The 15,091-nt window shown below is 40.2% G+C and overlaps 1 protein-coding gene across 1 annotated transcript; it reads right to left on the bottom strand.

Moving 5' to 3' along the window:
• Positions 1 to 2,039: 2,039 nt before the first annotated feature.
• Positions 2,040 to 13,039, bottom strand: LOC134405547 (vomeronasal type-2 receptor 26-like). Its single transcript, XM_063136791.1, has 5 exons — positions 12,752 to 13,039; positions 10,306 to 11,166; positions 8,306 to 8,533; positions 5,666 to 5,792; positions 2,040 to 2,941 (listed from the first exon to the last, which is right to left on the bottom strand). The coding sequence occupies exons 1-5, from the start codon at positions 13,037 to 13,039 to the stop codon at positions 2,040 to 2,042; spliced, it is 2,406 nt and encodes an 801-aa protein (XP_062992861.1).
• Positions 13,040 to 15,091: the final 2,052 nt, after the last annotated feature.

The raw sequence follows: 15,091 nt of genomic DNA on the forward strand, positions 1-15,091 counted from the left end.
TATTGCTCTGTGCCGTGGCTCCTAAGCTATGGGGTTCCACAGGGCTCTATCTTATCCCCTATGCTGTTGAACATATACATGAAGCTGCTGGGGGAGGTTATCCGGAGATGTGGACTGAGGTGTCATCAATATGCGGATGATACCCAGCTCTACCTTTCCTTTTCATCAAACCCAGGTGAAGCAGTGACTGTTCTGAATCAGTGCCTGGGCACGGTAATGGACTGGATGAGGGCTAACAAACTGAGACTCAATCCAGACAAGACAGAGGTACTGTTAGCGGGTGGTTCATCTGCCCGGCGAGGTGATGTTTGCCCTGTCCTGGATGGGTTTGCACTCTCCCTAAAGGATCAGGTCCGTAGTTTGGGGGTGCTCTTGGATCCAGAACTGTCACTTGAGGCACAGGTGAACTCAGTGGCAAAGAGCAACTTTTACCAGCTTAGGTTGATATACCAACTACGCCCTTATATGGACAGAGATAGCCTAGCTACAGTTATCCATGCTCTGATAACCTCTCGTTTGGATTACAGCAATGTGTTATATGTGGGGCTGCCTTTGAAAACGGTCTGGAAGCTTCAGCTGGTACAAAACATGGCAGCCCGTTTACTAACAGGGACTGGCCGGCGAGATCATATTACGCCAGTCCTTTTACAATTTCATTGGCTGGCAGTCCAGGTCCGGGCCCGATTCAAAGTGCTTCTATTGACATTTAAAGCCCTAAACAGTTTGGGGCCAGGTTATTTGAAGGAATGCCTCCTCCCATATGTACCTGCCCGGACCTTAAGATCATCTACAGAGGCCCTTCTCCGTGAGCCCCTGCCAAAGTAAGTGAGGCAGGTGGCTACAAGGAGGAGGGCTTTCTCCGCTGCAGCACCCCGGTTGTGGTATGAGCTCCCCAGAGAGGTCCGCCTGGCACCTACACTGTACTCCTTTCGTCGCCAGCTGAAGACCTTTTTATTCTCTCAGTATTTTAACACTTAATTTTAACTTAAATTTAAATCTTACTGTTTTAACTCTGTATTTTAATCTTATATCAATTTTGCTGCATGGTTTTATCCTGGATGTGCTTTTTATATTGTATTTTGTATTTGCGTTTTTAACCTGTTGCTTGTTTTATTATGGTTTTAATTTTTGTGAACCAACCAGAGAGCGTCGGCTATTGGGCAGTATAAAAATGTAATAAATAAATAAATACATTTGATGATCTGTCCCGTTATTCAATCAATTGGTCAAAGTCTGAGTTGATGCCAACTGGAGGCAACATATTTCCTAGTCTGTTGGATAATGGTCAATTTTGATGGTGCCCTGATTTTATTACCTATCATGGAATACTCATTCCCAGAGATATATCTCAATTGATGAGTCTTCCATGTCAACTACTTGGTTATCATTAAAAAAAACCTGAAAGCCCACAGCTGGGGCAACACAGTATTTATTAAAGATGGTATGTTTACAAGGAACCAGTGGTGGGGTGAACTACTTAGTGTACATAGGCAATGGTTCCTCTGAAATATAAAATATTAATTCAAACTTAAACATTATTCTTTTTCTAAAAAGGGGGGGAGTGCTGTGAATACTTTAGGGAATATCAATATAGTGTTATTCTCAGAGGAAGATGCTCAGAGAAATATGGGTGCTTGCACACTGGCATAGCTGTATAAGGATGGGACATTTGCATAACCAATTCTTGTTCAAGGCCTGCTTCTTTCCTTTTTCTTTAGTAAGAAAAAGTGTGGATTTTCTATGGGAGGAATGTACTTTTCAGAAGAATACATTTTTTTTTAAAAGTGGCATTTCCCCAATTCAAAAAATGTATTTTAAAAATGCAAGTTTGGGGAAAAAATAAAGCTTGTGTAAGTGCACACATTGGGATATGAAAACAAGTTTGAGAAATGGTGGGAAATTGCAGAGAATTGTGTTTCTGCTCACACTCACTTTTGGCATTGTGAATGACACCTGGAATTCGAACAAAATTCTCATAAAATGTATACCCATTGGTCTGCACTGATTGCTATAGCAAAGGATACAGGTAGTTAAAAGCTTCACAGTTTTCTTCTTATTAGCTTTTCTTTCTTATTCAACTCAGGTCTCCATACAATAATGTAGCATTTGGGGAAAAAGATACAACACAGTAGCCCAGCGCTGGAAGCTAAGATAGAGAAGATCTCCACAGCCACCATGTATTTGCCCTTGGTGCACATATAGGATGGAACAAAGGATAGCCAAACACTACAAAACACCAGCATGCTGAAAGTGATGAACTTGGCTTCATTGAAACTGTCAGGTAACTTCCTGGCTAGGAAAGCCACTGTGAAGCTCACCATTGCCAGAAAGCCCATGTAGCCCAGGACACAGTAAAACATCAATGCGGAACCCTCGTTACATTCCAGTATAATTTCTTCTGTCACTGAATGCAGGTCAACATCTGGAAAAGGGGGGAAGTTTGCCAGCCACACAGTGCAAATGCCTGCCTGAATAAGGGAGCATGAAAGGATAATGAAGTTTGCAGTTTTCTTTCCAACCCACTTCCGTGTCCTGGATCCTGGTTTTGTAGCCATGAAAACCAGAACCACAGTGATGGTTTTAGCCAATACACAAGAAACAGCCACTGAGAAAATGATGCCAAAGGCATTTTGACGGAGGAGACACAACACCTTTCCAGGTTGACCGATGAACAGCAATACACAAAGGAAACAGAGCAGGAGTGAACAGAGAAGAGTGTAGGAGAGATTCCGGTTGTTGCCTTTGACAATAGGAGTATGATGGTGCTTGAGAAATGTCCCTAGCACCAAACCTGTAATCAAAGTAAAGAAAAGAGCGAAACAGGCTAAACTGAGCCCCAACGGTTCTTCATAAGACAAGAAGCTTGTATACCTGGGCATACAGAAATCCTGTTTTTTGTTTGAATAGCTTTCATCTGTGCATTTATAACAATCATTCATGTCTGAAAAAGAAAATACATGGTCACCTTCATTGCGTATATACTATACCTCTTACAAGCTGTATGGTCAACAAGGGCATCAGGACCCAAGTGTGACTGGTCTATCCAGATCCCACCAAGGTGGCCAGTTCTGAGGGGGTGGTTCTGATATCTCCCATTACTCTCCAGTGCATCCAGGTTCCCACCATTGTTCAATAATGGACTTTGTGCCTTTCCCATCTGCATTGAACCTATCAATTGTGACCCATTTTAGAACTGAATAAAAACATCCAGAACCCGACAGTTTTAATTCCACCTGCCTGACAGTGCAGTCTAGGGAAAATTACTGTACACATTTTTGCATAAATCAGAAATTTATGCAAAAAGAGCTTACATACTAATGTTAACTGGTATGTTCTGAGAGGAATTAATTTAAACCTATACATTTCAAAAGCCTCAGGTGTGAAGGGTCTAATGTGTGAATGAAGGATTTCTTTCAACTCTTCAGTTTTATGAGTGTGACACTTTAGATGCTTTTCTAATAGTTGCTGTTTTTATCATTTATTTTATATATGCTTGTTTGGAAAATTAAAAATATGTTTGGCAGATACTTCCCAATTCATGGTTTCATGCCTGAGAAAGTCAGCAGCACTGTGATGTTTTTTGCTAGTAAACAAGTAAGAGCCACTGAAAAGATGATGCCAAATGTAAGTAAGACCCAAGTTAGAAAGAGGAGGGACTCATCACTTTGCTTCTTCCATGGTTGAGAGGTTGACTCACACTGTCACCTAAACACAGCTATGTTAAACACTTGGATTTTCAAACCAATTCCTATAGGCTATACAACTGACCTCTCACTTTCTCTGATACTGCTTGTTTCTCCTTTCTTTCCAGCTGCACCTTTGCCAATGACACTGCCTTGATGCAAAGACAATGCATGAAAAGGCTCAATTAATAAGTTCTTGTATAGCCTCTCTGTGAAGGTTTGAAGCCTACAGAGGCAAGGTAATAAACTCAGGCCTAGAGGCTTGGAGTTTTTCTTTTTAGAGTGGATATTCCTAAGTTTAGTAATTTCATTTCTCCTGTTAAAATTCATTTCCATGGTTAAGTTTCATTTCTACAGTTAAGTTTCATTTCTTCAAAGTGGGAATGGTACTTTCTGTTTTGGAGGAAGAGGGTATAAAAAAGTGACAGAACAAGGCAGACCAGAGCCAGGGATGGCCAGGGCATAAGGACGAGGCAGAAAAATGCTGCTTGCAGGTGCAGTTCAAAGTGAAAGTTTGTGTAGTAACAGTTTTTATTTTCTTCAAATATCTTTTGTATCACTCAGCTCTATTGACTAATTAACTTTACTTGTATGTTGCTTGTTTTACTTTACTAGTAAGTATTGTGTTTAAACTGAAGTGTCTGGAGTCTCACTCATCTCACATCTACTGGTAAAAGAAGGAAGATGGAATTCTTAAAGAGAGAGAGACCTTTAAGGAGTTGCTCAGGGGTCTAGGTCAGAGGAGGAACCCTGACATCTTTTTCTCCTGAACAGAACTGGAAAGAAAATATGTGAGGGTCACAAGTAGAAAACAGCAATTACTGGGGGGGGGGGGACCACCCCTAAACCTCTGTGAATGAGGCAGGGTAATGAGTTGAAGTGACTGTTTGCTTCTTAAAGACTGGTACCTAGACAGGACCAGTCAAATTGGCAGATGATCCCCCTCCCCTTGGGCACGTCCACTCCCCTCTTACTGGTAAAAGAAAGATATAGCCTTTTTTAAAAAAATCTTCTTGTTGTTTATTCAGCAACACTGCTGCTTTTAATTCCATCCCTCCTTTGTTCATTTATTTATTCCAATTTATATGCATTACTGGCTTTGAAACTATCCTTGGCTCACTTCCTTGTGCCCCCAGAAATGACTGCCTGCCTGCCTTCCCTTCCTCCTCCTCTGCCTACCTCACAGGGATGGTTTTTGTATGTCTTGCTTTGACTCAGGGGAGAAGTCCTTCCTGTGCTCAAGTTCCAAATCAATTTTTCAAGTGTGGAAAAAGATTCATATTTAGGTTTATCTCTACTCCCCAATTCATGGCATGTTGGGATTTCCTTTGAAATGGGCCCATTGAGCTGTCTGCAGCTTTAAATCCCTGAGATACTGGGGTGTTCAACTTTCATAAATTCCCCAAAAATCAGGGGATGATGGGATTGGCTTGAAACTTGGCATCCATGTGGACACATGGATAAGCTATCATGGTAGTGATTTTGAGGTTTCTAACATTAAAATTGATGGAGCTATCGAAAGGGGTGTGAATTGGGGTTATGGGTGGTGCGTTAGAGGTTAGAGCCCCGCCAAAAATCAGAGGATGATGGGATTGCCTTGAATCTTGGCGTGCATGTGTATCCCTGGATAAGCTATCATGGTGCCGAGCTTGAGGTTTCTAATGTGCAAATTGACGGAGCTATGGAAAGGGGTGTGAATGGGGTGCCCGATTTCCAAAAATTCCCCCAAAATCAGGGGAAGATGGGATTGACTTGAAGCTTGGTGTGCGTGTGTATACCTCCATGAGGTGTCATGGTGCCAAACTTGAGGTTTCAAACTTTAACAGAAAAAAAGTTGTATACTTTTTTAGCTTTCAATGCAAGCCTATGGGGGGGAAAACGGAGCTCCGATCCGGATCCGGAGCTCCGCAAATTGTGGATCTGGAAGAGAAGTGGAGGGGGGGGGGTCCATGCACACCCCTAATGCATACTATATGTCTTACCTGTCTGATTTGAAATCTTCCCTTCTGGACATGGAGTGCAATCATAGCAGCAAAACGGTTTCCCCTCCTTCACTTTCTTACTAGAACCAGGCTGGCAACTCTCACTACAAACAGAAAATGGCTGCGTCTAATCCATAAATGGAAGAGGACAATGTTAATTCTGTGAACAATTGCTTTGAAATTCATTAGGTTCTGGGCTTTTCAAAATATGACTAAAACTTCCTGTGGGATCTGCTTGTTTATCTGTGGAATCTGTTTCTGCAGGAATTGATGATATGAGTTTAAAGTAATGCCCGAACAGACAATACTTTGGGTTCATCTACAACAAGCAAGATATTCCACTATGCAAGTGCAATGACAACTGTTGGGGCCCATGACACATACCATATACCACTTTCAAACCAAGGAGGGCCTTCTCTGCTGTGGCACTCCAGCTGTGGAATGAGCTTCCTAAGGATGTTCGCTTGGCACCTACATTATATGCCTTTAGATGCCAGATGAAGACCTTTTTATTCTCCCAGCATTTTAACAGTCTGTAAATAAATTTTAACTTGGTGTTTTAAATTTGTAATTTTGCATTGCTGCTGTTTTTATCTGGTTGAGCTTTTATGTTGTATTTTATATTAAGGTTTTATACTGTTGTTTTATACTTTGAATGGTTTTAATTTTTGTGAACCACCCAGAGAGCTCTGGCTATTGGGCGGTATAGAAATGTAATAAATAAATAAATACCACTTTCATAGTGTTATATCCTGCTTGGTGTAGATGTGTCATGGGCCCCAACAGTTGTCACTTCAGTACCACTATAAAGCAGTACTGTAGATCCTGCAGTGCACTTCAATATCTCTATAAAGCAGTAGTATGGTTCCAGCCTTTTATGTACCACTTTCATACTGCTTTCATAATGGAATATCCTGCATGGTGTAGATGAGCACATAATGTGTAGTAGTTACCTCTTTCTATAGATATATTTACTGTACAGTAGGTGCAGGGCGGTATCTTTAAACACCTTCTACTCCCTACATTATGGTTCTGATCCAAATTGGGCTCAGATTCCAAAATATTCTATTCTTCCCCCAGATGCTGCTAGGGTGCATAGGGTTGCTCACCCACTCCTGTCCATTATGTGGGGTGATAATATTTTATATGTATATTTTTCCTTTGCTTTCTTTTTACAACGAGAAATGTCCATGTTAAAAAAAATGCATTTTTTTAAAAAATGAAATTAACTGCTTACATCATGGATGGCTATAATGCCATTGAAATGGTAGGATTGGAAAGGATATCAAACTGATCAATTCTAAAATCACATCATTTTCAGACAAAAAATGGCCCACAACTCCTGGCATTCCACATTCTACATGGAAAAACTGGGAGTTATAGCCCTTTTTTCTGTCCGAACATGCATAGAACTGCCATCTACATATATGATTTTAATTTAAGTTTTAAACTAGCTGAAGTCAGTTTTATTGATTATTATTTTCCTAATAAAATATGTCCATTCTACTGCTTTTGGATGAGGATGCCAGGAAGAAATGAAATAATAATACAGCTTGGTAAATAGACAGAACATACTTTAAAAAATCATAATGGTATTCTTCTATTCTCTTTATTTTTAATTTCCTAAATAAAAATCAAATAGACAAGTTTAACCAGATTTTAATCAATTTAGGCGAGAAGAAAATTTTCCAGAACACCTATGTAAATGATCCCAGTATTTTATAAGAGCTTAGATTAGAAGATGGAGGGAGCAATCCCATGGTCACTAAACTTTGTCTGTGGCCCCATGGCATAGTGGGGATGCCCCCTCTGAAATCAGAGTCTGACTTCAGGAGAGGGAGTCAGAGATCTGGATTCATTCCCCACCCTCTTGCAGCTGGCATGGATGGTTGGCATCTGCGTTTGGAAAAGCAACCACAGAGAAGGGGAAAGCGGATTTTTGGGTAGGCAGGGAGGGGAGGAGACTGGAGATGTGAGGATACGAGCTACCCTGAGGCCTCTTCTAATCTCCTTGAAATCATCCATCGGGATAAAGTCTTGTCCCTTGATAAAGATTTCTTCAAAGTGTCATTGTAAGCCTATGCGGCAGGGTCTTGCTATTTACTGTTTTACTCTGTACAGCACCATGTACATTGATGGTGCTATATAAATAAATTAATAATAATAATAATAATAATAATAATAATAATAATAATAATAAACAGCAAGATGGGTGAAAAAGCCCATCTATTGAAAAATGCTGCATGGGAAGATGAAGAAGCAAAGATCATGAGTCTCTATCAAGGGAAAAACTCTTAAAGGCTTTACATGAGGATTCACTCTCCCTTTTTCCATTCAAAGATAGCCTCTACTACTCCTCCCACCCTGCACTGGATGATTGTTAGTCTCTGAGTTTGAGTGCTTCTGTTGATTGAGGATACAACCCATAGGATTTCATCTTTACCATGCAATCCTATCCCAGTTTGGAAAGAAAAATGTCGGACTTTTTTCTGTCCGCACATAGATAGGATGTTGGCCTTAATCTATCATTGTATACCCATTCACGTGAGAGTAAGCCCCACTGAATAAAATGGAACCAGCTGCTTAGTAGACATGCATAGGGTTGCACTGTTAACAAAGTGTTCCAGAATTGGATCCTACCTGATTAAACCAGCTATGCCAAGTTATAGCATCCTCATTGATGGTAAACACTTGATCTGGACATGCCTGGGGATCCACCCTCCCTACCTTCACACGACGAAATGATTGGTTCAAGAAAATGATCCAGTTGACAACATCAAATCCAGCTATTAACTCCCCATTCTTGTCAAACGAAAACTTGTCCCCGGCACCATTGTGAAATGAGACATTGCTCAGAAACTGATGAAGCTTAGTTGAAAAGTAAAAGAGAAGAACTTAGAAAAGGTTGTCATTTGCTAAGAGTGGGTTGAAACTTCCAGGTTGAAACATACAAACCAACAAAAAGTGATACTATTGTGTTGTGGACGCAGTCCTGATTTCCAGTTCACATTCATTTCCACTGGATATTTCACTTGAAACTTACAGATTTGGAGGAGTAAACTGCTCAAAGAATGTCAACTATGGGCATCTAGAAATAGTCCTCTCTTTTTCATATTGGTTCCAGTGTATGCACTCCCCCCACATCTATTTTCCACTCATGTGAAGGTGTGAATTTCAGAATGAAAATAGAAGTAATCTTAAATGCCCTCTTCTATTTTTACACAGGGCCAATTTGAATTGGGACCACATGCACTTACACTGAGGTAACTTAGCCAGTCCTGACCCTGCTATCCATGATTTGAAGAACATGTAGTGTGTGTGTGTGTGTGTGTGTGTGTGTGTGTGTGTGTGTGTAAATTGAATATCTCCATATTTGGAAGATGCTGACCAGGGTGAGGGATAGCTTTGATATTGACATCTGTGGCTAACAATTTAGGAATAGTGATAGTGCTGTCCCTGACCATGTTCTCCATTCACAGTATTTTGGGGAGTGGGAAACACTAACTGGCTGCTGATTCTGGCCAAGGGGTGTGGGGGGGGAGAGCGCATTTCTGCTCAGACTCATAAATGTCAATCATCCACATTTTCACAGTGTAGAGGTGCTGCTCGGCTGGCAATGCATCATAAGTGAGAAAGCTTCTACACCTGAGTGAGGCACAGGCAGGTTCTTTATTTCAGTTAAGCTTTTACGTCTGTTGGCTGGCTACATTTCCAGTGCAGGGGTGGGGCTCCATCCAATAGATCTGGAGGGCACCAGGTTGGAGGAGCATGAATGGATCTTATTCAAACTTGGCACAGCTAAAGCAGTCCTTACGTACTATTAGGGTTCCAAGTTTTATCTCTTTATCTTTAAAAATAAGGGATCTGTAAGCATTTCTTTTAATACTGGTTACCCAAATAGTGAATAGTTTTTCAACAGATAATTTGATAAGGCAGAGAAGGAAATCAAGGCAGAGAATCACCCAGAACAAATTTTGAGGCCGAGAAGACCCACATTGCAAACCCCTAGAAAGTAAATGTCTAAAAGCCAGAGAATCACAAAGCAACAGGCAATGAAGGGAAAAGGTGGGGCCAGGGTTAGAAAGGGCCACAGCTTGGTGTGATAGAGCACATGCTTGGCATGTAGAAGGTCCCATGTTCAATCCCCCCCTTCTCCAGATAGGGAAAAGAAAGAATCCTGCTTAAAACCCTAAAGAGCCGCTGCCAGTATAACAAAGGCATATGGACAGTTCCCTGTACTTTAGTAGATAAACTGAAATAAATTACAAAACACCCAGATCCTCAAGTGGCCTCCTTCCAATGAAAACTGAACCTAGAAAGTGCTGAAACAATGGGGGTTCGCAGAACAATATGTGCAAATATATACTGTGGAAAACTAAGGGCTTTATCCAATGTTGGACCTATTTAGAATCAGCCCATGGCAATGACCCAGATAACGTTGGATACAACCAATAGGATACAATCCTAAGTAAGCAAAACATATATTTTTTAAAAAATAAATAAAATCGAAAGTGCTGATTGGAAGTGAGAATTCTCATGCTTTTCCTGACTGTTTGGAAGATGAAGAAATATGAGTACCGGAAAACAGTATAATTAAAAAACAAAAACAAAAAAACCCAGTTATACCCATTGTGTATTACCTTCCATTGCTGCTTATTATGGAATTTTAGTCCTCTTCCATCCCACTGAGCTCTGTCCCGGAGTCTGGATGATGACATGGCATGTAATGCATGAGCCAGTGCATAGACAGAGTTGTAGATGCTGTAGCTGTGGCCAGTCATGCTCATCTCAAAAAACGATCCAGGAAGGCTCTCCAAATCTTCCTCTCCTGTACAAACATCCCCAACCACCTCACCCTCAACTTCATCTGGGAATATGCATCCAAAGGCCTGTTGCCAGAAGTCCAAAATAAACCCATCTGCTTTTCTGTAGAGAGGGTTTGTATGCTCCACAAACTGTTGAAACACTGGCAGATCTTTGGAGTGAATAGTGAAGGATATAGCACCATGAAAAACTTGTGCATTCCAAGTCCTTTGAAGGGTAACTGAATTGAACTCCATCTGGGCTGTCATTATCAGTACTTTACCATTTGGTTCATGTGTTACATGTTCTTTTTCAGATACATATTGAAACCATCTCAAACACATAATGGTGTCAGATTCCCCATAGACCACTAATACATTAGCTTCACTATCCCTGACTTTATCATAGACTTCCGCTAGTTTTCCTAACAAACTGTAAAATTCAGTGATAAAAGTTAGCCTAGGGATTCTTTCAATGTAGGCAAAACAGACTCCATGTCTGGAAAACATTGGAAACACAGTTTGCAGAAATCTTTCTCCATTGTCATTATCCATAATTATGACCCCAATCCACATCCACCTGAAATGGAGAAGCAAAGACAGAATCCCCTCATATTGAAGTGCTTCCTGAGGGACCATCTGGAAGAAGGAAAGTCCTGGGGTTTTGTCATTCATCACTGGAGCAGCACCATATATGAGCTAAAGATATTTGTGGATGAGAGACAGAAAGAACATACTAGCAACTAAACGTCACACACCATGCAGTATATCAGCTTCCCTCATAACATGACTATAAGGCAAATTGGTGCTTTCAAGTTGTCAGAAAGAAATATTTTCAAAGCAAAGTTCATGCACATGTGTGTAGCTTTGTAATTTTGCTTACCAAATACCAATAGTGGTTCAATCTTGAGATCACAATTTAGTTAACATTTATGTGCAATTCAATGCTGTTGGAAAACTTCCTAAAATACATTGTATTTGAACATATTTTCTTTTGTCTCCATGAAAACGCGCCCTTATTTGCTTGTAGATCTATTTTAAGTGCATTTATGTAAGCATTTGTTTTCATTTTTTTTGTGCGTGTTTGAGTGTGTGCCTTGTTTCAAATGTATATTGTTTCCAGTGATTTCTTTATGATTAAGTCTTTTTTGTGCATTTTTAAGATTCACATATTTGCATGCACTTTTCTCAGCCACATTTTCTTTGTGTATTAGAAATGCTTCTGTACACATTTTAAAAATGTATGGATTTCAATTGCAAAATGTGTTTTGGTTAGTAACGTAAGTTTGCATTTAAATGCACGCTAAACAAATTTTTCTCCCATCCTTTGATGTGAATATGCACTGATACATTGCATAGAAATTCTCCTGTCCCACATCCATAATTACTCAATGGGGAGACCACTTTCCATTTTAAAAAGAAGTTCTAAGGAATTTTCCTTCTGATGGCAGGGTGGTGATTGGTCTGGAGCCAATGTGGGGGCCTGATAAAAAACAGTGAACTATCAGCATACTTGGGAAACTTTGTATGAGTACAATCTTTTAAAACCACACACAAGCAAGGGGGGTAGCAACCTATCTAGGACTGAGCATGGTCTGTTGAAAGAACTGTATCAATCTGGATGCCTGATCTGCTATGGCTCCAGTCTAAACAGATGCTGGGGTTACCAAGATGAAACAAAACCTCTTGTATAAAAGAACGATACACAGTTTATTGAATACATTGTTGAAATATGGATGCAGACATAAACAATAAATGTAATAGAAAGCTCCCATATGTCCCTCCATTGGAAACCACAGTCTCCTTGAGGGGTGTTGCACTGGTTCTCTGGGTGTAACAAGGTGCTGTTCCAGGGGCCTACAATCTCTGAGCAGACAGGTTCACATTCTCCTCCCAGACAAGAACAAAGAACATACTACCTGGCTGGATTTCATAGGTGTCTCTTCTCAGTTCCACAGCCAGTCATGAGAAACATTTCTTTCTCTTCTGGAGAAGGAGGTGAGGGCTCAGCTCTAATTTCTCACAGGAGAATGCACAATATCCTTATCTCAGAGAATGAGATCATGCAGCTGTGAAATTTCACTCCCGAATATCATTTATGCTGTGTGCAAGAAGAAATCTACTTCTAGCAAGGCCCCAGTAAAATACTATAAATGTGTACAATGAATAGCTTATAGTTATCATTTATGTAATGCATTTTTAACCTGGCTTCATCTGCACTAAAGGTAAGATCAAAAGAGCAAAATAAATATGAAATGAGTTTTAAACACTCACACACACACACCTGTGGAATCTTGTAGATATCCAAAACAGTTGCCACATAATATGAGACTTGGGAGTCCAGACCCCCGAGGATTGCAATTGTGTTATTCTGGTCACATTTGTAGTTGGGAACAAGTCTCTTCAATGTGGATATAAGTTGTACTGTAGCATGATAAGTCCACATTGCAGTGTAGAAATTGTCAAAAATGTGGAAGCCCAATGTGATATTAGGTAAGATGTGAGGATTATCATTAATCTCCTTTATGGCAAATGCCAAGGCCAGGATGTGCTGGTAATTCTTAGGTACCATGCTGGAACAAAAGTTGCATTCTGCATCAGAAGGATTAATTATTGCTACTGAGTTCTGTGTTAAATGTTGTTGTCGTTTTTACCACAATATCTATTTGCTATCTTTCTGGAGGCACTTTAGCCTTCGAGTGGTCTACAAAAAGATATCAAAGACAAATGATGTCAGTGTTCACCTTAAGAGCAGTATGTTTTTTTGCTAATATATCCTTTTAAAGAAAGTTAACCTTTAAAAAATTGTCTTTTAATCAGGTATTTAACAACTCATATGCACATATAGATTTAGACCAATAACTTGTGGACACAGACAAGTATATATATGACACATACACACACAACTAAAGCCTCCATTCCATTGTAAAGAGCAAATTTAAAAGGTTTTAAATAAAGGAAAATATATAAAGAAGAAGAAAAAACATTGAAAGTCATAGAAAGGGGGGAGAGGGGGGAAGAGAGAGAGAGAGAGCATGCAAAAGAATCTAAAAACCACTAAAACCTCAACCTGACTAAATAAATGCCTTCCAAAATTTAATACTCACAATAAAACTTATATCATTTATGCCACTATTAAAACTGGTCCATATTTAAAAGGCTCATAAAGGAGGGAGGCACAGAGATAAATCTAACATAACCATGGGGGCACCTGGGGCTCCATTTTAGCACCACTCTGCCACCAAACCATGCACTATCACTGGTGTGTGGTGACATCATGTTGTCTTCATCAGGTGAGGCAATGCAGGCTTTCTGGCAGCCTCCCCTCTCCCGTGGTGACCAATAGGAGGTTGCCTTCCACCTGAGAACGCCTCCAGAGTGGCTCTGAGCAAGAACAGACTGGCAGAAGAGCTGACTTAGTTTAGGCTGGAAAAGTCAGGGTAAATCCCCAACTTTTCAGCTTTGCACATTCACCTCTTTGCTCTGTGGGGGTTTTGAATCTGTAGCTGTGTAATATAACCAATGAACCACAGATTCAGAGCCACCCCAGGGCAAAGATGGCATCAAGCCAACTCCTTAGTGTAACTCAAAAAATTTCAGAGGAAAGAGAAACTGTAAAAGCAAAATAAATATTTGTAAAGTTTGATGCATCCCAAAGGGTGCATTCTTTTCACTGCAGAGAATGCATCTTTAAAAACTGAAAAATCCCATGAACTTTTATATAATTTAATTTCATAAGCCATGTCCCCCCTTTTTTAAAAAAAAATGAAAACGAGAACACATGTTCATTCTTACATAAGCTCTTCAAGCAATAGGGCTGGTGGGTCTTCATTGAAGTGTATTGGGCTGCCCATAAAGAAGGCTTGAGAAGCAATTGTGCCAATGAGGAAATCTCCTGATTGATGATATATGTGAGGTGGAGAATGTGGATTGTGGACTCTACATTTAACTGTGTGACCATTTCCTAAACTGTAAGGAAAAATTAGCAGTAGCAGCACTACAAATATGATCATCCTGAGTACAGCTAAAAGCCTTCACTATAAATTTCAAAACTGTGTTTGATCAATCTGGCCTGACTTTTATGGCTGTTCCATCTGCTGATAGGCCTGAAACCTGAAGTGCAGGATACAATGTAGCAGAGATCGAACTGCTAGAAGCTTCCATATTTCCAGTCCCTCTGTATTTATAATATCTCTCAGAGTACTTAGTTTTATGTTTTGCTAATGGCTAGTGAAACTCCACAGGGGTTCACCAAAAGTAGAAGAATTAATTACAGTCCTTTTGTTAATTACTACAGAGAGTAATTGCCAAATCAAAGTTGGGGTTCCCTGTGGAATGGGTGTTTGTCAGCTCTGAAGAGAAGTTAAACAGTTAGGAATACTTGTCTATGGAATGACCTATAGCACAAAAGGACACTAGAAACAAAAGGCCATGATTTGGAAACAGAGAAGTAATGAATCATGCAGAGAGTGTCCCCTCCACTAGCTTGTTCTATGCTGAGGATTTAGATCACCCCTTAGCTAAGCCTTCAATAACCGCACCTTAGGTTCACCAGGGATCACATGGAAGGGCCCCTCAGGAGCAGTGCAGCTGCCTCATTACCCAGGAGTACATTTCATCAGAA

This window comes from Elgaria multicarinata, chromosome 11 (assembly GCF_023053635.1).
Source record: "Elgaria multicarinata webbii isolate HBS135686 ecotype San Diego chromosome 11, rElgMul1.1.pri, whole genome shotgun sequence".
NCBI lineage: Eukaryota > Metazoa > Chordata > Lepidosauria > Squamata > Anguidae > Elgaria > Elgaria multicarinata.